The 24,345-nt window shown below is 44.5% G+C and overlaps 1 protein-coding gene across 1 annotated transcript in view; it reads right to left on the reverse strand.

Annotated features, from left to right (window-relative positions):
* LOC135200161 (neuralized-like protein 4) overlaps positions 1 to 24,345 on the reverse strand; it is a 304,677-nt gene that overhangs the window by 169,204 nt on the left and 111,128 nt on the right. Inside the window, exons 7-8 of the mRNA XM_064228519.1 lie at positions 21,987 to 22,127; positions 14,184 to 14,280 (exon numbers count right to left, since the gene is read on the reverse strand). Coding sequence (XP_064084589.1) covers positions 14,184 to 14,280; positions 21,987 to 22,127 — 238 coding nt within the window. The remainder of the gene's footprint in view (positions 1 to 14,183; positions 14,281 to 21,986; positions 22,128 to 24,345) is intronic.

The raw sequence follows: 24,345 nt of genomic DNA on the forward strand, positions 1-24,345 counted from the left end.
GTCCAACTTCTCTTTCTATTCTTTGCACGGTTCTTCAGTTTGATGCAAATTATAGCACAGATTGTCATAGCTTCCAGTTCGCTATTGGAGAGTACCTCGGTCATCCATCTACCACATCCAAGAACCAAATGAGCAATTTACAGAGACCAGGTAGTAACATCATGGCCATGTCATTTCTTGCAACACACCTCCCCTTTCAATGTGTCTGGGGACAAGTCTGAGCATGAATGACCCACGTAACTTTTAAATGAAACTACAGTAACTTAATTCCATTTAAAAGTTAGTTTAATACTTAGGGAGCACGATTAGGGTCTTACCTAATCATTTATCAGCATTTTTAGAGACTGTCCCAAACTTGAGTGAAAATTCCCCTTGCATGAGGGGGTCCGGAACCTAGCCTTGCAAAGTTCAGGCTATCACTGTATATTGGAGTACAGGCAGCCCCTGGTTACCATTGGAATCGGTTACCAGCATTTCAGTTTTATGGCACTTGTCTAATATATTCGTAACTGGGGTTTACCCTCAGTAGGGTTTATAGCACTATTGTCTGGTTACCAGCTTCTTAGCCTGAGTGCTGTGAGACCCTAATATAATACAAACAGCAAATATGCATCTTTTCCTTGGTGCTTTTAAAAAGTTATGCTCTACTTCACTGTATCCAATAATAATGTATGTAGTCTCATATTACTATTGTATTATGAAATACAAACAAAGCAATCAATGTTTTTGTTTGGAAAAATCAGCCGAAGCGTATTCAACTTAATTCAGAGCGATTTCCTGCTTCCAGTTAGCGTAAATAAATCGCTAGAAACTCTGTTTATGTGGGACAAGGTTATTTTTCACTATATGAAGTGTTTTAAAGTCAAAATATGACTTAAATGCATCTTGTTGTGAACCAGATATGAAAAATTTTCTAAGACAATTTGTATTTTTCATAGCTACAAACCTGAGGTCTTAACGTTATACTGCCCTCCCCTAGCCGCCCCTCTATTTGTTAAGTCATCCTGAGTTAGGAAAGACTGACGTAGATGTGTGGTCCTTGACCACTCTTCACCCGATCTACGCATGTGTTGCCAGATATCACAAGATTCCTTGCTTTCATCTGCTTTTTAACCAGATCCAGCTAAGCGCTAGAAATTATCCTATTTTTAAGACCTCAGGTTTGTAGCTATGAAAAATACAAATTGTCTTAGAAAATTTGTCATTTGTTTATACCCGAACAAACCTTCGGTCTTAACAATAGGATAGACTCATACTTGGAGGGAGATATAAGACATCCTAGACCAGCTGGGTGCCTACCCACCAGTCCAGCTCTCCAAAGAAATAGTTCTTGGAGAGGGACTGAAGCCCGTTGAGAAGCTAAATAAACTGATATCTAACCACTCAGAACCTGAGTGACGTACAATGATATATGGGATAACCATTGTATAGGGAACCAAAGAGAAACTTTAACTGTCCAATAACAAACCAAGACACTAGGGTTTGTAATACTCCCGACCCCTCCTTGCCAAGGAGTGGAGCCTATGCTACCAAATAGTGGGTAAGATATTGTATATTGCACGACCACACTACCAGTATGACTACCCTACTCACCTGTATCAGACCAGTCCAGCAAATTATGTGTATTCCTTAAATCAGACCTGTCCAGCAAATTATGTGTATTCCTTAAACTGCCCGAAGGAAGAAGGAAAGGCACAAGAGGAAGGAGATCAGCCAACTCACTCATTCTCTCATCCACACTATCATCTTAGGTAAGATACAAAGGTGCCCTGTTAAGGGCAACTATGAGTTACACAACCTGTTGGGCAGCCACCACAGGACCCAGGGAAAACGTGTCCATAGATTTGTGGGCAACATCCTTGAGATAGAAGGAGGTGAACATGGACTGGCTTAACCAAGTACCAGCGCTCAGAACTCTATGTACAGGCAAGTTCTTTTTGAAAGCCACAGAGGGACCAATACCTCTAACATCATGTGCTCTAGCCTGCACAGACGTGGTGGTGGAATCATCAAGAGTCAAGTATGCCTTTTAAGATAGCAACGCAGGGCCCGGACAGGGTACAACAAAAGTTCTTGAGCATCACCACCCACAAAGTCAGTCAGTTCATGCACGAGGGATTTTGGGTCTTGGCCACGAATTCCGGGACAAATTCAAAGGACACCGACTTCCAACCCCTAGTGTGCTTCACCTCATAACTCAGACTGTGGAGCTCTCCTACCCTCTTGGAAGATGCCAAAGCCAAAAGGAAAATGTCTTGAGCGTCAGGTTCCTGTCAGATGAGCGATGCAAGGGCTCATATGGACTCTTAGTTAAGCTCTTAAGAGCCAAGAAAACATCCCACATTGGAGGCTTGAGCTCTCTAGGAGAACTCGACTGCTCAAACCCCTTAACTAGCAGGGAAAGTTCCCAGGAAGAGGAGATGTAGATTCCAAAGCTGAGGCATCTTGTGGAGACAAGGACAGAGCCACCGACCTCACCTGTTCCAAAGTCAAACCCGGCTTCAGGTGAATGACGTCTGGGTTAAGGTGGCATGACAACAAAAATGCAGAGCTCGTAGCATAGTACTTCCTATGTCTCGTTAGAGGAGGGGGTAGCAGTTTGGTAGAGCCCCTAGAGCGAAGTGAACTGTCCCAGTCAGAAACAGAGGTGTTAACTTTCTGCAAGACCGACTGAATGTGCCCCGACAAAGGAAGCTGAAGAGATGATTTGGGGTCATGAGTAGCTCCTACTAAGGCTTCCAAGCAAGAAGGAGTGTAAGACGACCGAGCCTGAGTCCTACTTTCCAAATTGTTAAACCCACGAATGAGATCAACAACTTCCGAAAAGGAAGACAGAAACTCCTGCATGTCTCCCTCCTCCTGCTCCGGTACTGGAGACCGATGACGAGAAGGGTGTGTAGGCTCTCCTAACGCGCTTTCTCCACCAAAAATTAACAGAAGGGTTAGCAGCCAAACTATCCGAAACCCCTACTAACCTGTTTGGCCTGGGTCCACACGTCAGCTCACGAGACGGACCCACTGTAACACTAGGCACACCACTTACCTCAACAGATGACTCCACATGTCCATGAATGGTCACGAGCGTGGCGGCCGTACGTACGTAAGATGGGGGGGGGGGAAACTCGAACACTCGAAATAGACGGAGAATCCCTTAGAGTAGAACTCTTGGAAGCACCAGAGAGAGAGGCAGGCAAACACTCCAGCTGCACCAACTCCGTGCTCACTACCTTCGACCTCTTGACAGGCACCTTTGGATCTTTATAGCGACGAATAGGCCTCGGAGAAGAAGGAGCACTAACATCACATGCACAGGCAGGGGAGGTTGCAACATGCTTGCGATGTGCAAGGACGGAGGGGGGTAGGGGGTTGCACGTTCGAGATTCGAGGCAGAGGACGAAGCAACCCCTGCAGAATGCACACCACTAACACTGCCCGAAACCACAGCACTTTCGGGAACATGTCCACGTTGTTCCTCCCTCGAAGGCAAAGGAAGGGCAAAGTCCTTAGCCTTCCAACGCTTGATACGCCGACGAGGCGTAGAGGGGGAAGAGGGAGAGGAAGACAGCACTAGTTTCTTATGCGCACTCTTCTCGGAAGGCGGGGACGAAGCAACACGTTTCCTACCAGTCCTCCCAACCAATAAGGCAGCCAACTTCACATCCAAAACAGAGTCCAATCTCTGAAGCACTGCCTGGCATATGACCTCAGACTGATGTGCCAGAGAAGGCTCCAATTACAAGGAAGGGAGATGTTGCGAACTGGGCGGCAGTGATGACATCACGGCTAAGCAAGGCAGATCAGAGGAGACGACTGGGAGAGATATCATTGATGAGAGTGACGTCACAAGCGGCGGTGACATCACGGCTTCCCCTCAGTGCGAGGGGGAAAGAGACGCCACTGGCAGAGGAATACACAAAGATGGACCCCGTGACGTCATCAACGGGGCTGAAGCCACAGCGTCATTCCGACTCAAAGCGGCGGCAGACACTGGCGGAGCAATAAAAGATGGCCGACTGCTGCTACCCACGAAGACAAGGCCGGGAGGAGGGGGGATGGCCTTGCCAGACTGGGAAGGGAGGGTGCGAGCCTCCACAAAATGCTAGCAACCCCTCCAAGGACGGGGTACCCCCAGCCCAAGCGTCTTCCAAATCGCCGCCATTTTGGACGCCTCTGACACTGGGAGAGAAGAGAATGATGAAAAAACCTCACCCTTCTCAGGAACCAAAAAAGCTCCCGAGGAAGAGGGGGCTACATTACAAATATTACCCTGGCAACCTCCCGATACTTCCATCGACGAATCAATGGAAGAAAAGGAAGGAGATGCAGGGACAATGCTACTATGGGGGTTGACTACTGCGGAAGATGAAACACCAGGAATAGGAGCAAAGCCTTCCCAAGTAGGAAGAGTCGAAACTCTCCCATGTTCCCTCTTGCCATAAAACTTCCTCCACTGCTCCTTAGGCCATGCCCAGCATTCTGTGCAAGGATTGGTAATCGTACAAAAATTCGAACGACACCTACTGCATGTGATGTGAGGGTCGGTTGCTGCCGAAGCCAAAAAAAGAGAACACAGAAAACCAGGAACTCCGGGGCACATATGCTGACACTGAGAAGGAGCAGAAGAAGCCATAATACCAGGTAAAAACATACACACACTAAGAGAAACAAAACGGACAATGAACCGGGAAAAGGCCAAGAGAGGTAAACAACTCTCGCCCAGGCGGTCAAAGAAAAGACTGGCATAGATGTGTAGTCCTTGACCACTCTTCACCCGATCTACGCATGTGTTGCCAGATATCACAAGATTCCTTGCTTTCATCTGCTTTTTAACTGGATCCAGCTAGGCACTAGAAATTATCTTATTGTTAAGACCGAAGGTTTGTTCGTGTATGAACAATTAGTAGTTACTTTTTTCATTAATAGATGGTGCTGTTGTTTGGCCATCAGTGGCTGAACCTAAGCGCTGTGAGACCCTCATAAGATACGAACATAGCATATATGCATCTTTTACTTGGTGCTTTTAAAAAGTTATGCTTTCCTTCATTGTATCCAATAACACTGTATGTAGTCTCATATTACTATTGTACATATTATATAATACAAACAAAGCAATGGCTTTCTTTGGAAAAATCAGTTGAGGGTGGAGGTAAGTTTATTTTGCCGTATTTAACTCAATTCAGCGCAATTTTCTTGCTTCTATTTAGAGTAATTAAATCTCTAGAAACTATATTTATATGGGAGAAGGTTAATTTTTTTTATCAAAATATGACTTACATATGTCTTGTTGTGAACTAGATTAATATTTTTTGATAGATGGCATCAGGAGCATGATTTTTTTTGTGTAAAAAAATTAAGAGATTCCATTCACTATTTTCAACAGTAAAATGTGTTCATCATGCCCAGTATTTTTTATTAAAAATCTTTTTTCTCCACTATTATTTGCAGCCGAGTTTTGTCCACATTGCTGATGCATGATAATCTATAGTTATACTATTAGCAATGTTTTCTCAGCTTCAGCTATAACTGCAGCTTAAATTTAGCAGTATGATATTGTTATAATACAATAAAGTTTCATACATACTTACCTGGCAGATATATACATAGCTAAGACTCCGTCGTCCCCGACAGAAATTCAAATTTCGCGCCACTCGCTACCGGTAGGTCAGGTGATCTACCTGCCTGCCCTGGGCGGCAGGACTAGGAACCATTCCCGTTTTCTATCATATTTTCTCTCTTCCACCTGTCTCCTGCGGGGAGGCTGGGTGGGCCATTAATCGTATATATCTGCCAGGTAAGTATGTATGAAACTTTATTGTATTATAACAATATCATTTTCATACAATGAACTTACCTGTCAGATATATACATAGCTGATTGGCACCCTTTGGTGGAGGGTCAGAGACAGCTAATATGGAATAGACAGGTAAACAACATATGTTGTAGGTATAAAAGAAAAAACCTTGGTTCCTACCTGATAGGTGGTAGACTTCGTGGCTGTAGCCCAGTAGTCTGCATCACCTCAAGACTTTAGCGAGATATTAGATCTATGGCTAGAGTTCTTGTGGGTCTGTCGATGGGTATAAGAACCGCTTACTCGGCAGAGCCTAAAAGGACTTTGTCAATGGGTACTGGACCACTTCTATGACAACACACCTTGTGAAGGAGCATAACCAATCCCGACCACCTGATCCTAACCACCATGTTAGTATATAGAATTGCTCTGAGTTATCCCCGAACTCATAACAAACAACCCATAACTCGAAACGAAAAACTCATTTATACAAAAATTCTCAAAAAAAATTTAAATACTCCCCTAAAAGATATCACAAGAGTTCCTTACTGAACAACAGTGACTGGCCGCCAGTGCAGCACCAAGCCCTCTTTGTCAGCAGGAATCTAGAACATATCTAGTAGAAGGTATGTACAAATTTAAGGATTGGTGTTTGCTCCCGTACCCAGTATTGTATCCGCCGATACAAATGGTCCCAGAGAAAAACATTTCTCGTAGGTCACGCGAACGTCTTTAAGATAGTGAGATGCAAAAACTGAATTGCACCTCCAATATGTCGTGTCAATGATTTTCTTTAATGACATATTCTTCTGAAAAGAGAGAGACGTCGCCACTGCTCTAACTTCATGGGCTTTTACTCTTAAAAGCGGAAAAGAGTCGTCAGGACAGAACTTGTGAGCATCCGTAATGACGCTCCTAATGAAGAAAGCTAATGCGTTCTTAGACATGATTCTTGTGGGGTCCTTAATCGAACACCAAAGACTTTGTCTAGAGCCTCCCATTTGTTTCTTTCTTTGTAAGAAGAACTTCAAGGCTCTTACCGGGCAAAGAGACCTCTCTGTTCTCTCCCTACTAGACTCGATAAGCCTTTGATCTCGAATCTCTTGGGCCAGGGATTCGATGGATTTTCATTCTTCGCTAGAAACAGAGTTCTAAACGAGCAAAAGGCCGAGTCTTTGTTAAAGCCGACTTCATCTTCTAGGGCATGAAGTTCGCCAACACTTTTGGCTGTCGCCAAAGATAGGAGAAACAAGCATTTTCTTGTTATATCCCTGAACGAAGCTACGTGGGGAGGCTCAAATCTGTCAGACGAAAGGAACTTGAGAACTACGTCCAGGTTCCAGCTGGGTGGAGTTAGTTCCTTCGATTTTGTCGTTTCAAAACGATCTTAATCAAGTCGTGCAGATCTTTATTGTCAGCAATGTCTAGGCCTCTGTTTCATAAAATACTGCCGACAGCATGCTCCTGTATCCTTTGATTGTCGATACAGACAAATGAGAGACCTCTCTCAAGAACAACAGGAAATCGGCGATTTCGGTTATAGAGGTACTGGAGGGAGGACAACTTCTTAGACTTACACCACCTTCTGAATACCTCCCACTTCGACTGATAGACTCGTCTAGTGGAAGCTCTGCGGGCTCTAGCGATAGCGCTTGCAGCTTCGCGAGAAAACCCCCTCGCTCTGACAAGTCTTTCGATAGTCGAAAGGCAGTCAGAGCGAGAGCGGGGAGGTTTTTGATGAAACCTCTCAAAGTGTGGCTGTCTGAGAAGATCCATCCTTCTTGGAAGGGATCTTGGGAAGTCTACTGTCCACTCCAGCACCTCTGCAAACCAATCTTGTGCTGGCCAAAACGGGGCTATCAGGGTCATCCTTGTCCCGTTGGACGCTACGAACTTTCTCAACACTTGTCCCAGGATTTTGAAAGGGGGAAAGCGTACACGTCCACATGAGACCAGTCTAGCAGGAAGGCGTCGACCACGAGAGCTCTTGGGTCTTCCACCACTGAACAAAAGACTTCCAGCCTTTTGGAAAGGAATGTGGCGAACAGATCTACGTGAGGAGTGCCCCAAAGATCCCAAAGACTCTGACACACCTCTGAATGAAGAGTCCATTCTGTGTGAAGGACCTGGCTTCTCCTGCTCAGTCTGTCTGCCCTGATGTTTCTCGTCCCCTGAACAAATCTTGTTAGGAGGGCGATGTTTCTTTGTGAGGCCCAAATTAGCAGATCTCTTGCTATCTCGTAAAGCGACACTGAGTGTGTTCCTCCTTGCTTCCGAATGTAGGACAGGGCTGTAGTGTTGTCCACATTCACTTGGACCACACTGTTCGTCACAAAGGGTTCGAAGAACTTTAGCGCTAAGTGAACTGCTAGAAGTTCTTTGCAATTTATGTGCCAGGACACCTGTGCTGCCTTCCAGGTGCCTGACACTTCTCTCGGTCCTAGTGTTGCTCCCCAACCCTTCTCCGATGCATCGGAATACAACACTCGGCTTGGGTTCGGAACTTCCAGAGAAATTCCCTTGTTCTCTTTTAGAGGGGACAACCACCATTGCAGGTGTGGTTTCATCTCCATTGGAGGAGAAAACTGTCGAGAGAAGTCCCGTCTTCCAGTTCCAAGATCTCCTTAGGAAAAACTGAAGAGGGCGAAGATGTAGTCTTCCTAGAGGAAAGAACTGTTCGAGCGAGGAAAGGGTGCCTAGTAGCTTAACCATTCCCTCTGCGCCGAAGTTCGTTCTTTCCCTAAGAAGAGAGAGACTTTTTCCAAGCCTCTCACGATTCTCTCTGCGAAGGAAATACTCGAAAACCCCGAGAATCCATCTGAATCCCCAGATAGACCAAGTTCTGTCTGGGAATCAGCTGTGACTTCTCGAGGTTCACAAGTAGTCCCAACGCCTTTTATCAGGTCTAGGGTCAAAGAAAGGTCCTCCAAACACTGTCTCTCTGTTCTGGCCCCTGATGAGCCAATCGTCCAAATATAGAGAGATGTTGACGCCTTTGAGGTGAAGAAACCTCGCCACATTCTTCATCAGGCTTGTGAAGACCTGAGGAGCTGTGGATAGGCCGAAACACAAGGCCCTGAACTGAAAGATCCTTCCCCCCGTCATGAAACGGAGGTACTTCTTCGACGAAGGGTGAATCGGGACATGAAAATATGGCGTCCTGGAGATCCAGCGACACCATCCAATCTCCTTGACGTAACGCCGCAAGGACTGAGGCCGAAGTCTCCATAGAGAACTTCTCCTTTCAAACGAACTTGTTCAGAGCGCTGACATCTAGAACTGGTCTCCAGCCCCCCGAGGCTTTTGCAACCAGGAAAAGCCGATTGTAAAACCCCGGAGAGTTTTGCTCTAGAACCAGTTCTATAGCTCTTTTGTCCCACATTTGATTCACCATCAGACGAAGAGTATCCCTCAGTACAGGGTCCCTGTATCTGGCTGACAGTTCCCGCGGAATGGTCGTTAGTGGAGGACTGTCTTGGAAGGGGATAAGATATCCCTTCCTGATTATGGACATGGAAGAGGCGTCTGAGTTTATGAGTGACCAGGCGTCTGCAAATTCGAGAAGCCTGGCCCCCACTGGTGTTTGGAGGCTGTCTGTCTCACTTCCCTTTCTTAAAGGGATGGGAAGGAGCCTTACCTCTCCTCTCAAGACCTCTTCTCTTAGAGGTAGCTCTGGAGAGAGGCCCTCCTCGAAAGGGCTGAACCGTAGAAGTCGGTCCTTTCTTGTCAACAGAAACAAGAGGTCTCTTCTTCCTTGCAGTTTGCAGGAGAAGATCCTGAGTCGCCTTCTCAGTCAGTGATCGAGAAATGTCCTTCACTAACTGAGAAGGAAACAGGAAGTCAGACATGGGAGCAAAAACCAGGGCTGTCTCTCTGAGGGAGAGAAAACCGCCTTGGTTAGGAATGAACTAAAAATACTCCTCTTCTTAAGGAGTACTGCTCCGAAAAGAGAGGAGATTTCTCCCGATCCGTCTTGTACCGCCTTGTCAATACAAGCAAGAATACTCAGAATGACTTCGGGGTCAAGACCATCCGAGTCATGAGCTTTCTTAGACATCACCCCAAGGGACCAGTCTAGGAAATTAAACACTTCCAAAATATGGAAGAGTCCCTTGAGGAGATGATCCGTCTCCGAATAGCCCAAGACACGCGAGCTCCATTCAAAGCGTGTCTCCTTGACGAGTCAACCAAGGTTGAAAGTCCGCATTTCGGCTGCCGCTGGGAGAGAAAGGCCCATGTTCTCCCCAGTTCGGTACCAAAAACCTCTCTTGCCAGAAAGTATGGCTGGAGGCATACAGAAGGTGGTCCTGCCCAGATCCTTCTTAGACAACATCCATTTGTCTAAGGACGTGAAGCGCTCTCTTCATAGAGATCGTAGGTCTCATCTTCAAGACCGACGAAGACTTAGGCACAATCGCACTCGAAAACAGTGATCGAGGCGAAGGAGGAGCGGCAGGAGTTAAAGAATCTCCGTATTCTCGTAAAAGAAGGTCAGGTTAGAACTTTATAGTTTCGAGACTCCTTCTCTCCGCCCGTCACCCTCTTCTTCCGAATCTCCTTCTCCACCTTGTGGAGAATCGGCCTGAAAAACGAGAGGATCTTCATCCCGTTCTCTCTCTACTGGTGACAAACTCCTACTAGGAGAGGGGCTCATAGAGTGAACCGACTCTCTCTCACGTCTAAAAGAAGTCTCGCGTCTGCTTGACTTCTCGTGCCTGAACAGCTCCTCGCGCTTGGCTGGCGCCTGCGCTTGCTTGCGCCTCGCGTTGGCTGGCGCTTCACGCTTGGCTGGAGCGTGTAGCCTGGCTGGCATCTCGCGCCTGGCTGACGTCTCGCGCTTGTCTGGCGCCTCACGCAACTCCTCTGCGCTGGCTGAATCCTCGCGCTTGGCTGGCGCCTCGCGCTTGGCTGAATCCTCACGCCTAACTGGCGCCTCAGGCCTGAGCGTATCCTGATCTCGAGCAACTCGCTCGGATAGATCCTGACGTATGTACGACTCTTCGTGCCTGGAAGACGTCCCATGTCTGGCGGACGCTTCACGTCTGGCTGGAGAATGAAGACGAGACTTCTTAATAGGAAGTCTAGCGTCCTTCTTGCGAGGGGGATCCCTTGAAAGAACTCCAACCAAAGAGGCAATCTGCTCTTGAACTGCAAGCAAAATCCTCTTGGAAGCCACCCCAGCGTCCTCTTCAATAGAAGAAGCAGGAGAACTCGAAGGAGTGCGATCCTCAAATACAGCTCTAGGAGGCGTCGAAACCAGCTTAGCCTTCTTGATAGAAGAAGGAGCTTCCTCCGAGAAGCGCTCCGGGCTCGAGTCGAACGCGCGCTCTTTCCAATGCCTTTTCAGTGGCCTAGAAAGATCCAAGTCCTTCCACCCTCGTTTAGGTGAAGGAGAACCGGACGACGAGAAACAATCTCGTAGGACGCTTCTATTTGAGCGGTCCTGAGCAGACTGTAACGAAACAGAACCTGCTGAAGGGACGCCTGACCGTTGGGGATTCCCCACAACCACCGTACGACTTTCGACTTTCCTACTCCTCTGGGTATGTGAGTTTGGAAGAGGTCTAGGCCTGGGAGCATCGCAGGGACGGTCAGACGCCCCCTCCACAACACTGGGAACACTCACTTCACTTTGTAAATCACAATCACTAGCCTTACCTTGCATGGCTGCCATCTTTGTCTTCATTTTACAAAGAGTAGCCTTCAGATTGGCGATTTCAGAAGCCGAATCCGAATGCAAAGCCTGTGAGGATTCAGATACATAGGGAGAATCATATTCATTAACAAAAGGAGAGTTAGACTCAGAAAAAGGCTCAATAGGCCTTGTACTCACACTCTTTTGTGCCAGCCCGTCTAATCCTATCCCTGCTCCTAACTTCTTCAAGTACGAAGTTAGAGTCTTCCATTCATTAGCATCCAACTTTTCACACTCAATACAGGTGTTAGCTAAAGAACAGTCAAACCCCCTACATTTACGACATACAGTGTGAGGATCAACCGAAGCCTTCGGTATCCTCACCTTGCAGCCTACATTCACACACACTCTCACACTAACACTTGAATCAGACATTCTATTAGAAAAATCAAAAGCAAGTCCAAATCCAGTCCACAGTAGCGAATGCCAAAACAACGATCCAGTACGTCACCAAGAAATCCAATAAAGATGATCAATAAAGTCTTGAAAAGCGAATTCCAGTCAGGAGGTAGTAACAACAATGTTGATACCACCGGCGACAGAGAAAATATGATAGAAAACGGGAATGGTTCCTAGTCCTGCTGCCCAGGGCAGGCAGGTAGATCACCTGACCTACCGGTAGCGAGTGGCGCGAAATTTGAATTTCTGTCGGGGACGACGGAGTCTTAGCTATGTATATATCTGACAGGTAAGTTCATTGTATGAAAATTTTATTTTCTTACTGTTATTTTCTCCATGGTAAATAAAGGTATAATGTAATAATATATCAGTCCTATTCTATTTAATTAACATCATTTGTAACATAACTACAGTAATTTTTACTATTATACGTTGGCTGAAATGCATGCAAAAACAGTGTTGTTATCCAATTTGGTTTGGTTGTTTGTAGTAAAACAACTGGTTTTATTCAGTTGTTTATGGCTGTAGTATTTAAGTAATAATCATTCTCTCTTTTGCTTTTTAAACTTATTTAACTAGAAAACATATTAAATACAAATGGAGGAAGAGGTTAGGAAGTACCACTAAGAAGAGGAAGAGATATCAATGGCGATGAAAACTGACATTGTTAAGCATTCTGAAAAGGGTGACTTATTTTTACTCTCTCTCTAGGCCAAGGTTTACCTGTAAGTTCATTGAATCTGACATTGAAAATCTGTAGAACTACTGTGCAGACCATAGTAAAGGATTAGGCAAATGAAATTCCACACTGTTATTAGAGAGTTATTACATATTAGGATAAAATATATCTGGCTGTGACAGTGTTTAAGGCATCGTTAACCAGTCTAGGACACAGTAAGGTGCATTGTGGTGCCTGTAGACTTGAATTTCAATTAGTGGCGATTTTCGTTTACCATCAAGCCCCCAGGATTGGAAGCCGGCCAATAACCAGGGGCTGCCAATGTAAGATTTGGGCCAAAGGCCAAGCACTGGGACCTATAAGGTCATTCAATGCTGGACTAGAAACTAAAGGTAAAAAGGTTTGAAAGGTGTTAGAGAAGGAAAACCTTACAGTTGAAATGTGAAACAATTGTTAGAAAAGAGTGGAAGGTAAGATGGAAGAAAGAGAATAAGACAGAGTTGTGTCACACCTTTCTAACTGAAGTGACAATGGTTTGGAAGAATCCTTACATAACCTCTTCATGTGGTGTGAGTTTCTTAAACAACTAACCAAGAAGAAATCACCAAGAGTTCCAGTTCATAAACTAGACTGTACAAAATTCAAAGCAGTGCTGTGAAGAGTCGCTGAGACACTGCAGCAGTACCATCAACAACTAAAAAGATAAAAGATAGTTGAAGTGTAGAGGCAGCATGCAATAAACCAGAATACACCATGAACCTCTGCATTTGTAGACAGTACTTTCAGAACAAACTAAAGATGATGATCTATCCTGCCCATGGCATGAGCCTTTACAACAGACCCAAAATCCTCCCAAAAATACTCCAATAGCTCCTTCCATCTATTACATTCTGACACTGGCAGATACACTCCATCTTACTGAGCCTTTGTCACTGATAACGAGCAAAAAGGACTTGACATGAATGTTAGACATTAATCTCAAAAGAAGTTTTGAAGATATGGTAATGCTTCCCAGAATAACAGAATGTCCACTGAAATACAGGCAAAACCTTACATGTCTTACATATCAAACTTTGAAAACTTGTTCTCTATAGCAAATGCAAAGTAAATGATGGTCTTTTTACATGAACAGTTAGGCTGCTTTGTTCAATGGAAATTCTAAAGGAGAAGCTGTTGGAAGATAGGTACAGTCACTTATGATAGGTGATAATGCCAGCAAACATTAACATAGACAAACTAGGGAAAATCAGAGAGAATACCACCATCCAAGTAGCATGGAATTTAATGATTTTGAAGTATTTCAATAAATTATTGACAAAAATAAGCAACTCTGAAAAAAATTCAGAAAACCACAGGAATTAGGACACGAGCCATGCCAGAATGAGCAGTTCATCAAGGGGTGTTCTGGGACCTGGATGATACTCAGATGGTAAATAGAACTTTTCCTCTGTAAGATTTCTGGATATCGCTGCGACCATACTTTAGGCCATATGGTCTTCAACAAGTGTGACAAAATGTTAGTCCTCAATTCTAGGTGTCCTACAATACTACTTAGGTAAGCACATCCCATAAAGTAATGGGCTTGTGTTGACAGTCCAGTATTTGAAAACATCACTCACCTGTATCAGAGAGAAGTGGCTGTGATTCACCCATCTGGGTATTTCTTCTTGTTATCAAATTCTGCTCTTCTCTCTCATCCCGATCCACAATAGTCACCTGCAATTTAATTGAAATATAATCAGACATGAAATGATGAAGGACTAGTGGCTACAAAGTTGGTTTGTATGTTATGAAGTGTTGCATATTTAACCCAAAAATTCAATATTCTGTACCATATAATTATTAGGAACACAAAGCCCTTGCTTTGTACAATATGCCTTGACTCATAAAATAAATTCCTCTGTTTACTTATTTAAATTCATCCTGGTGTTCTTGTAATTTTTTTACTAATTAACATTTTTAATTTCATTTTGCTTCTATTTCTTTCAACTTCACTTTCTACAGTGCCTCATTACACACACTAATTATTTATTTTATCTAAATAAATAATACACAATATTATTTGTATGAATGCTAATAATAACAATCTTCCTTATACTATCACCAATTCACATAAAGGAAAAAGAATGAGTTCAAGCAGCCTTGTAACACTCACCATGCAACACCTTCTAACATTTATTCTGCTGAACGCTATAATTCTCAGGCGGCACAGTTCAGTAATGGTTTCTTTTCCCTCTCTTTACTGGTAATATCAGTCCTGCACTAGATAAGCGCATTTGACTGCCTGCCCAATTACCCCCTGCCTCATAAAAATTAAATACTTAAATCACAAATACTACATACAGGGCATCAAGATTCAACCCACAATTGAGTGATGTATAAGGACTCAACAACAGGATACAGAAAGGTCTTAAAAATAAAATATATTCAAATGAAAAGATAAAAGAATACATGAAGAGATGACATCTCTTTAAAAACTATGATGCATTACTTCCAAAGACCCAAATTAATCAACATTACCTACTAGAAGTCAACAGTAAACAATGTTTCAACAGTAAAAAATGTTGAAATAGTGATCAAACATTCATATAAATCAAAAAGTACATCACTGTTAAAATATTTCTCACTAGGTTCACCGAGGTCTTTTCACATATTTGCAGTGCTTCGTTTCTTACAAAGCTACCTATAAACGTGACTAGCAAACCCTATCGCCAGTTCAAACAACCTGACCACAGAGTAGTATCAAAACTCTAATCTAATCTCTTATCAATGTCAAGCACCCATCTTCTTTCAAATGCTTTTATCAATAATTTTTCATAAAGACAACAATATCTGGAAGATAGGAATCCCAATAACTCTGGGCTATCACCAAAAGATATCATCAACATCTTGACTGTCACAGTGTGGAGAGTAGAGCATCAGTTCATAAAATTGGCAGTTTGGCATGCTAATGGCAAACCTAAGTCATCTGGGTTTGTGCTGCTACTCAAGATTATTTTTCTTAATAAATCCTAAGAACTGACCTTAGAAAATCCAAAGATAATACAATAATTATACACCTCCCAAGCTTTAAGAGTCCTAAATAAAATCAATGTGTGTGTGTGTGTGAGTGAGTGTTCATGATGTTTTAAAAAATATGCAGTGCAGGTAATACATCTTTGGAAGAAGAAGAAAAAAAACCTGTTATCAGACAAATGAACTATAAAGGTTGTGATTAGCAGGTAAACAGACAAGGAGGCCCCTTGTAAACAGATATAGATTAACATTCCTCAAGAGATTAGAAAGATCACTTTGTTTTGAAGGTATGTCAATGCAGTTAGTAAATATCTTCTGAAACAAAAAAAAAATGCTTGCAGTGGAAGAATCACTGAACCAACAATTTTGCAATCAAAGTAATGAGGAATTTATTTTATTCTTCATGCAATCAGTAAAATACTGGGCTTACTCATAAGGGAGAAAATGCCTCCCTCATGAGAAAGCAAAGAACCATAATGTCGGAGACAGCAAGGCAAATACAAACAATGGGTTTGTCTTATGCCAGAGTCCCCTTACCCTGCCTTATAAAGGGAAGTGGAGGATATCTGCTTCTATTATCTAGTTAAAGAAAATAGATATGTTGCTCTAAGGAGTGTCTTACCTGCACTGACCGCTCAGTCCAGCATGTAACAGTCTGTGTACTCTTGGCCTGAAGGGAAAGAGTAGGATGAAAGAGATGAAGCAAAGCCAGTCACTTCACAGACATACTCATTCATACTGAAACAAACAACGAGGCGAGAGATGCAACCTGGTCCAGTTAGAGGAGCTGAGTAAGCTACACAACTTGTTGAGCAGTCACCACTGGTCTCAAGGAAAATGTGTCCAAGGACCTGTGGGCAATATCCTGAAAGTAATGAGAGGTGAAAGTGGTCTGGAGACCCCAGCCTTCAAAACCTGATGAACCGACAGGTTCTTACAGAATGCGAATGCGAGGGATGGGGAAATGCCCCTGACCTCATGAGCTCTTGGATGAAGTGTAACAGTGTCATCTACGCCAGCAGCAGAGGATGATGCCTTCCTGATCGTCTCACAAAGCCAGAAAGAGACAGTGTTTTTAGATACTTCTTTCTTGGAACTTCCAGAACTAACAAAAGAATAGTTGAAACTCAGGCCAGAGATGTCTGGATCATTACCAAGGACTTGAATCTAGTGTCAAGGAGCGATGGATTCTGAATCTTCGCTACAAAATCTGGGAAGAAATCAAGCATAACTGATCCCCCATCCCCTTGAGTGTTTTACGTCGAAAGCAACACCATGAAGTTTGCCAACTCTCTTTGCTGATGCCAGGGCTAGCAGGAAAACTGTCTCAAGGGTCAGACCCCTGGCTGACGACTCTCGAAAAGGCTCACAAGGTGCATGAGTCTGGCTCTGCATGCGAGTCACATCTAAAGCAGGAGGCATGAGATCCCTGAGTGGGCAAGACCTTTCAAAGTGCCTCATGAGTAACAATATCTCGAAGGAGGAAGAGATATCGATACCCTTCAGCTTCAAGACTAGGCCTAGTGTGGCCCTATAGCCTTTCACAGCTGAAACAGAGATGAACTTTTCTCGGCAAAGGAAGGCAAGGAAGTCTGCGCCTGCTGAAGAGTGGCTCTGACCGGAGAGATGCCCAGTCTATGACACCAACCACAGAAGACGGCCCACTTTCTCTGGTATTATACCGATGCAGAGGACTGTCTAAGCTATTCTCCCATCTCTGTTGCTGCTTGGTTAGAAAAACCTCTTGCTCACAAGAGATGGTGGATAACCTCCAGCTGTGAAGACACAGGCACTGCCTGAAGGTACCATTCGCGTGGTTGAAACAAAAGGTCATGCCACAGAGGAATCTCTCTTGGTGCCTCGGATAGAAAAGCCTGAAAGTAAAGATACCAAACAACCTGAGGCCATTTGGGTGCCACCAGAGTCATCTGAAGATTCGATGTGGTCAACACTGCTGATCACCAGACAAATCATGCAAAACGGGGGAAAGGCGTAGACCTCGAGGTTGTCTCATGGGTGTTGGAATGCGTCCATGGGTCTGGTACAATGGAGAAGGTCTCCAGCCTCCGATTGTACTGGGTGGCAAACATGTCTATGACTGATTGCTCCCATAGGCTGAACAACATTTCCGCGAATTCTTAATGTAAGGACCATTCGGTCCCTATCACCTGATTCTGCCGGTTGAGCCTGTCCGCCACTACTTGTTCACCTGCATCATCAACTGGTGAAGAAAGGGAGAGGCGAGATCCCCTTGCTTCTTGATATATGCCACTACTGTGGCACTGTCACGCATTAATGCCACCTAGTGTCCAATTACTCGATCCTGAAACTCTTGGAGAACAGGGAAGGCTGCCTTGAGTTCCAGGGTGTTGATGTGAAGGTGTTTGTCTTGATGGTACCACACTCCTGTAGTCAGCAGCTCCTACAGGAGTGCGGCCCATCCTTTGGTCAATGCAGCTGAGAACAGAAGCATGTCCGGAGGGGGAGTGTGAAGATCCACTGCTATTAAGGGGTTCCTGTCATCGAGCCACCAGTTCAAATCCTCTTTCACCTCCTGAGAGAGGGGGATGGATAAGAGTGGACTGAGGGTCACAGGACTAAGTCCAATACACACTCCCTTAGTCTCCACTGGGGAGACCGAAGGTGTAGACGCCTGAGGACGAAGCAGAGGTGCTTGTGGGATGACTGATGTATGGGTATTTGGATATACGCATCCTTCAAGTCCACCGTAAGCATGAAGTCATTCTCCCTGATAGAGGTGAGCACAGTTTGTGCCGTCTCCATCTTGAACCAAGTCTGGTGAACAAATCGGTTCAGGGGAGAGAAGTCTATGTGGTCTCCAGCCCCCGAAGCCTTCTTCACGGGAAAGACTTGGCTGTAAAACCCTGGGGACCAGCCTCACATGACTTCTACAGTGCCCTTGTTCAGCATCTTCTGCACCTCTTGCAACAGTGCCTGGTGCTTCTGCGAACCTTCGAGGTAGGATTGTAGACAGACCAGGTGGTTGGTGAGAGGTGGCAGGGACTCGAAGGGAAGTAGATATCCATCCCTAAGAACATCTACTACCCAAGACTCTGCTCCATATTGCTGACATGTTGCCCAATGGCTCAATAGGCACCCCCCATATGTGGCAGCAGCTGGAGAGGAACACCAGCCTTAGCATTTCCCCTTCTTCTTCTTTCCCTTAACCCCCTTTCCCAAAGGCAAAGACGACTAAGAGGGACGTGACTGCGACCCCTTCGAAGGGAGAGCTAGCTAGACTCAAAAGTCTAGCCGCAGTGAAGCGAGAAGGTCTAGAAGGCTCCACCACTGCCTGGTGGACAAGTGGTCCTTCTCGTCATCCCAGCGCTTGTCCACTACAGCATCCACCTGCTCTCTGTTGAAGAGAGAGAACCCAGCAAAGGTCCATTATGAAGGGCCAATATCGACTCGGGACCGAGAGACCTGGTCACGTGAGAGAACAGCGTCCCTACTCTTGAGAACCAGGTTCGCCCACAGGTTTGCTGTCTGGTGGGCCAGGTAGGAAATAGCCCAACCTCCTGACTGGCATAGACTCCCAAAGGCTGAGTCTTCCCCTGGAATGACAGCCCCAGAAGAAGAAGCAACCTTACACACCATGAATGACCATGGTAGTAGCTTCCAGGGTAGTTACTTCCTGCTGAGAGAGGGATACACTATCACCAGCAAGCTGCTGCAGCAACAGACCGGGACCAAGATGAACCAGGTCCGGGTTAACCTGTTTTGTCAGCAGAGACCTCTCCGAGGGCATGTAGAAATGCCTCTGATGAGGTAGAGGAGGAGGAAGCAGCTTGTCTGACCGACTGGACTGAAGTGATTCTCCTGTCCTGAAACAAGATTGTTCACCTGGCTCAATACTCCATCAGCAAGTGCAGACCATGGCAGCCCCGTTGACACCTTGGGTTCCTTCTTGGGACCCCAGAAGAACTTGAGACAACAGGAGCAATCTCAAGAAGAGGCTGTGGTTGCTTTCCCGAGATCATTGTGCTAATGAATCAGAGCTACGATCTCACCGAAAGTCCTCTGAATCTCAGGGGGTGTCAGAGTCTCTAGGCAAAGGGCCTTCAAGCCCTTCGAGAGAACGGGTGGGGCCCTAAAACCCCTCCAGGAACATAGGCCCCCGACACTGACTCAGCAGAGAGCACTCTGCAGGCTTCCTATCTACCTCGCCCTTCCCGGTGTATCTGGAGAAAGTGGACGGAATAGAAGAGGAGAATCAGATGTTCTCATTTCTCCTCACAGCAAAGCTGGCGGGAGGAATGAGCGGCACACAATCACCAACCCTCGGTAAAGAAGGCTGTGCAAGTCTAGGGGAGAGTGGTTGCCTCAGTGAGATGCTTTCCCAAAGAGAATGCAGAGGCTCTTGCTGTGCTGCTGCTGCACTGGGTCTCGTCAAACTCTGTTGCTCACACGAATATGGGCTTGTCAGGCAAGGCAGTGCAGCTGCCAGACTGGCGAGAACATGCATCATCCTCACAACGAATCCCAGTCCTCTTCAAGGCCAAAACCTTATGCGAAGAGGACTGTACAGGGGACTTCATCTTAGCTGCTCTTGATGCTTTGTCCCAAAAGACAGCGACATCTTTCCTGATGAAGACCCAGGCCTGGCTTTAACAGGTAGGGGCAAGCCACCAGTGTGGCTCGGTCCCTTCTCTTACCCTGCACCACTGTCATGATGGAGAAAAGACTCCCCATCACTGACTGTGGCTGCACGAGCACCCTTGGAACTAGAGGCAGGAGAACAAACCTGGGTCCAAACTCCTGGGGCTCCCAAGACACTAGACCTTGGGGACAGTGTCATAGTTCCTACTCACGAAGGAGTAAGCGAGCTGGCAAGAGAGCCAACTGCTTCCTTGGGGGTAGGATGCAGATACTTGGAAGTCTCGTGACGAGACTTCTTAGGGGAAGGGGGAAGCTATCTTCCTCTTCTTAGACTGGGAAGCCTTCAAAGGGAGAGATGAGGACGTGGCAGATGACAACACCTTCCGAGACCTCTTCTTCCTCAACTAGTACTTCTCCATCAGCTTCCACAGGAGAGTTGTCAGGGGCCCCCAAGGGGTGCCAAATGACTCGGCATGTCCAGGAGCACAAGCAGGAACAGCGATGGGAACGGCAGGCAGGGTCACCTCTGCCACCACCAGAGGTGACAGAAGAGAAGTAGGAACCATAGGTGCATGCATGGGTGCCACCCCAAATCCAGGAGGTGGCACTGAAGTTACAGGTGCTGGGAGATAACGGACTGGCAAGTGTGAATGAGTCTCCATCACCACTGTAGGGGACACGTTTGCAGGATGGCAAGACCAAACCAGGTGGGGCAAGATACTATAAGGCTGCTGAGCCACCATAGTGGTAATGGTGGTGACTACAGCATGAGTTACTGCAGCGCTGGCACTGGTACTATTTATGTGTGCCAGCAAAGCATGAACAGGAGGAGGGCCCACCATGCCCAGCGAAGCCCATGCCTGGTCCAAACCTGACACATCACCTGCGGAAGAGAAAGTCAGGTTAGTGAGAGGGGCACCCCCTCGCTCCAGGAGTGTTGCCCTTGTCCACACCCCCTTCCTTCCCTGAATCGTCGGAAGAGGAAGATGAAGTAGAGACCTCTCCGAGGGCGAGACAGCAAGCAAAGGACGATTACTGGGAAAGAGGTAGGAAGACGAAGGGTTAGCTATCATAATGATTTATGTCACATTCATGAGCTAGGCAAGTTGAACACAGGGGGTGTGGATCTACATCAACCTTAGAGCGGAAACTAAACCACTTCCTTCCCTGCACCCTGGGGCACCACCCACCGGGGGCAGGCTTCAGCAATTGTGATTCCCAGATTTGCATTGCTTTTATTAATATCAAACACACAAATAACACATTATTCTCACATACACAACAACAAGGGAAAATCCCACCGGGATAGAAAAGAAATAAGCTTGGAAAAAAGTCGGGAGAGAAGAAATAAGCTTGGAAAACAGTCGGGCAGAGAGCAGAAAAAATATGTCCTTCCCTGACGACAGCCAAGAGCAAATTGGAATGTTTACGTCCAGTTCGGGAGGGACTCCCAACTACCGGACCGCCTTGTTTAAAGATTTCAGCAGCCGTGATCAGGCTTCACCTAAAGTAATTCCTAGAGTAAAGGGCCGAGGGTTGGTATATTGTGTAGGAACAAATGCTTTTGCTGCAGTTGTGACATTTCATTATGCTCCTAACCCAACAGTTCTGAAATCCAAAAAATTCCAAAAACCGAAACACATCTGGCCCCATGGATTTCAGATAAAAGATTGTGTACCTGTATAGCTAACTCTTTATAAAAAAAAGTTAATAAGACAATGTCTAAATAAAAAGTTAATAAGACAATGTCTAAATAAAACATGAAAACCATGGACATACAAACTTACCTTTACAGTCATGCCATATAAGTCTACAACTGCCCACACAGGAGATAAGACATTTGTAGCTGCAATTCCTTGGTCCAACCCATTTATGTAATAATGCAACTCTCCACCTGTCTTGATCATCATTCCAATACGATCACCTTCCTAATGAAAAAAAAAAGAAATCAACCTTTCATCATATGTTAAGTACGTATTGCCTGTAAATGTTCTAAATAATAAATAACCCTCTAAATTATCTTCTCATTCTACACAAGGGCACAGGTATGCCTATTAACACATTTCTTCTCTGCAGATGCAGTATACATACTGTACAACATAAAATAAGCAGGGCTAATTTTACAAACAGGATTATTCTATTTTTTCAGATGGAGCTAGAACACCTGAACAGAAATGAACAGAAATCATGTTTCTATATGTATTACCAAACAAAAATATCAGATATCAAGTCACATACTCCAACACTCAGGGCCAATCACCACCACAGTGACAATGTTTAAAAGTTACAACTTATTATAGTGGTTAGATAAGTTTAATGGAAACCAATAGGTTTCTCATGCAAATTTCTTTAAAAACCTCAGGGTGCAGACCATTCTAACTTCTACTTTGTCTGATACCAGTGACAACATGATATGGGTGGTGGATAACCATCACTGGAAGAGGAGGGGTCATCTATCTTTTGCCTGCAGAAGAATGCAGTGACCAACAGAGTAGAGGGAGGCTAGAAAACCATAATCAAACAATAGTTGGTATTTATGAAATGCCTATTTTCAAGTGGCAACTTTCTAGATAAACAAACCAAAACTTTATAAGTAGGCATAGTAATCTACCAAGAATGAAAGTGGTAGGCAAGTGAGTGGTGGGCCTAGTTTGCCTATCTATCAGAAGCTCAATACTTTTTCCTTCATCATCAATTATAATAAAAGGCTCTGATTTACATTATTGTGAAACACAAACTATCTTGAAAATCTATTATTCAATACTATGAGAATACAAACATTGCTTTTTATACAGGAGACTTATTCCTAACATGGGCGGATCACCTCAACTGACAGGTCTCGTTCCATCTCCATCTACAAATGTCCTTTTCCTAGTTATGAGACATGAGTACAGGAAAATAATAATTCATTAAATCTCCTGTGTGGTCAAGCATTATGCTGCAAACACTAACTGAGTTATAATTCTGAATGAGTTTTGTCTGCAAAACTCTAAAATATTTCAAGAGAATCTTGTCCTCCCCACTACAGACAGAATATAGAAATCATCAAGCAGCCATCAAAAAATCCTGATGATTATGCTGATAACTCTGATGATAACTCTGGCATAGTAGCCTATTCCAGTATTTACTCAAAGGAACAAGAAAGGAAAAAAAGAGAGGCCAGTCATTTGACCCTGGCCTTATGCAACCCTTGTACCTTAGGTGAAATGCTTTTATGTCCAAATGGAACTTCAATACTTTCTCCTGTTGAGCAGCCACCACAAGATTTAAGCAGAGTTTCCAAGGTATGTATGTACATATCTTTAAAGGTACCAATGTTTAAGATGACTTTGAAATGATATATAAATAATATAATCTCAAAGATTAACACAGTAATAAGATAACAATTTACGGTAAATTTGATGTAGGATGTTATTTAAGGTATTCATACATTTGGTATTTGAACTTTCAAGATAGGCAGTGATAAGAATTGTTAGAGAGAATTCTAAATATTTGCGGATTCTAGCTATTTGAGGGGAGGTCTGGTAAACATCCCCTGTGAATAAGGGGGGTCCACTATAAATAATAATAAACCATAATGAATAAATAACTAGTAGTGATGCTTGATTATGCTCCTGATTCAACAGTTCCGAAATCCAAAAAGATTCCAGAAACCAAAACACATCTGGTCCCAAGGATTTCAGATAAAAGATTGTGTACAGGAATTACTGATTTGGGCCATACAGTATTGCAGATTTAATACTAGTGTTAAATTTGAACAAATTTTTTGGACTGATGTCAACTGCGGCTCTTGTAGCTCTAAAACCTCTCACTGAAGAATAGAGAGAGATTCAGGCATAATTTTAATTGCTCTTTTGTTTTATATTAAAACTGTTTGTTATAACCTGCATTTATAATCTGTAAAGAAAATTAGATATGAAAAAAATCATTTCCTTAGAGCTGCACTGGGGCCGGGGTACACTATGTTTAAAGGTTTATTGCTCTTCTAAGTAAAGCATTTCTGAGCTCTAGTTCATATGGGTAAAGGTCTAAGATCATTCTTCCTTTTGGTTTTTATTACCCCTTTCTACTGCGGCTTTGAAAATCTGCATCTTCAATGGGCCACCCCAATTTTGCTGGCCCTAAGGAGACGAACTTACTTTCTCC

Source organism: Macrobrachium nipponense, chromosome 26 (genome assembly GCF_015104395.2).
Source record: "Macrobrachium nipponense isolate FS-2020 chromosome 26, ASM1510439v2, whole genome shotgun sequence".
Taxonomy (NCBI): Eukaryota; Metazoa; Arthropoda; class Malacostraca; order Decapoda; family Palaemonidae; genus Macrobrachium; species Macrobrachium nipponense.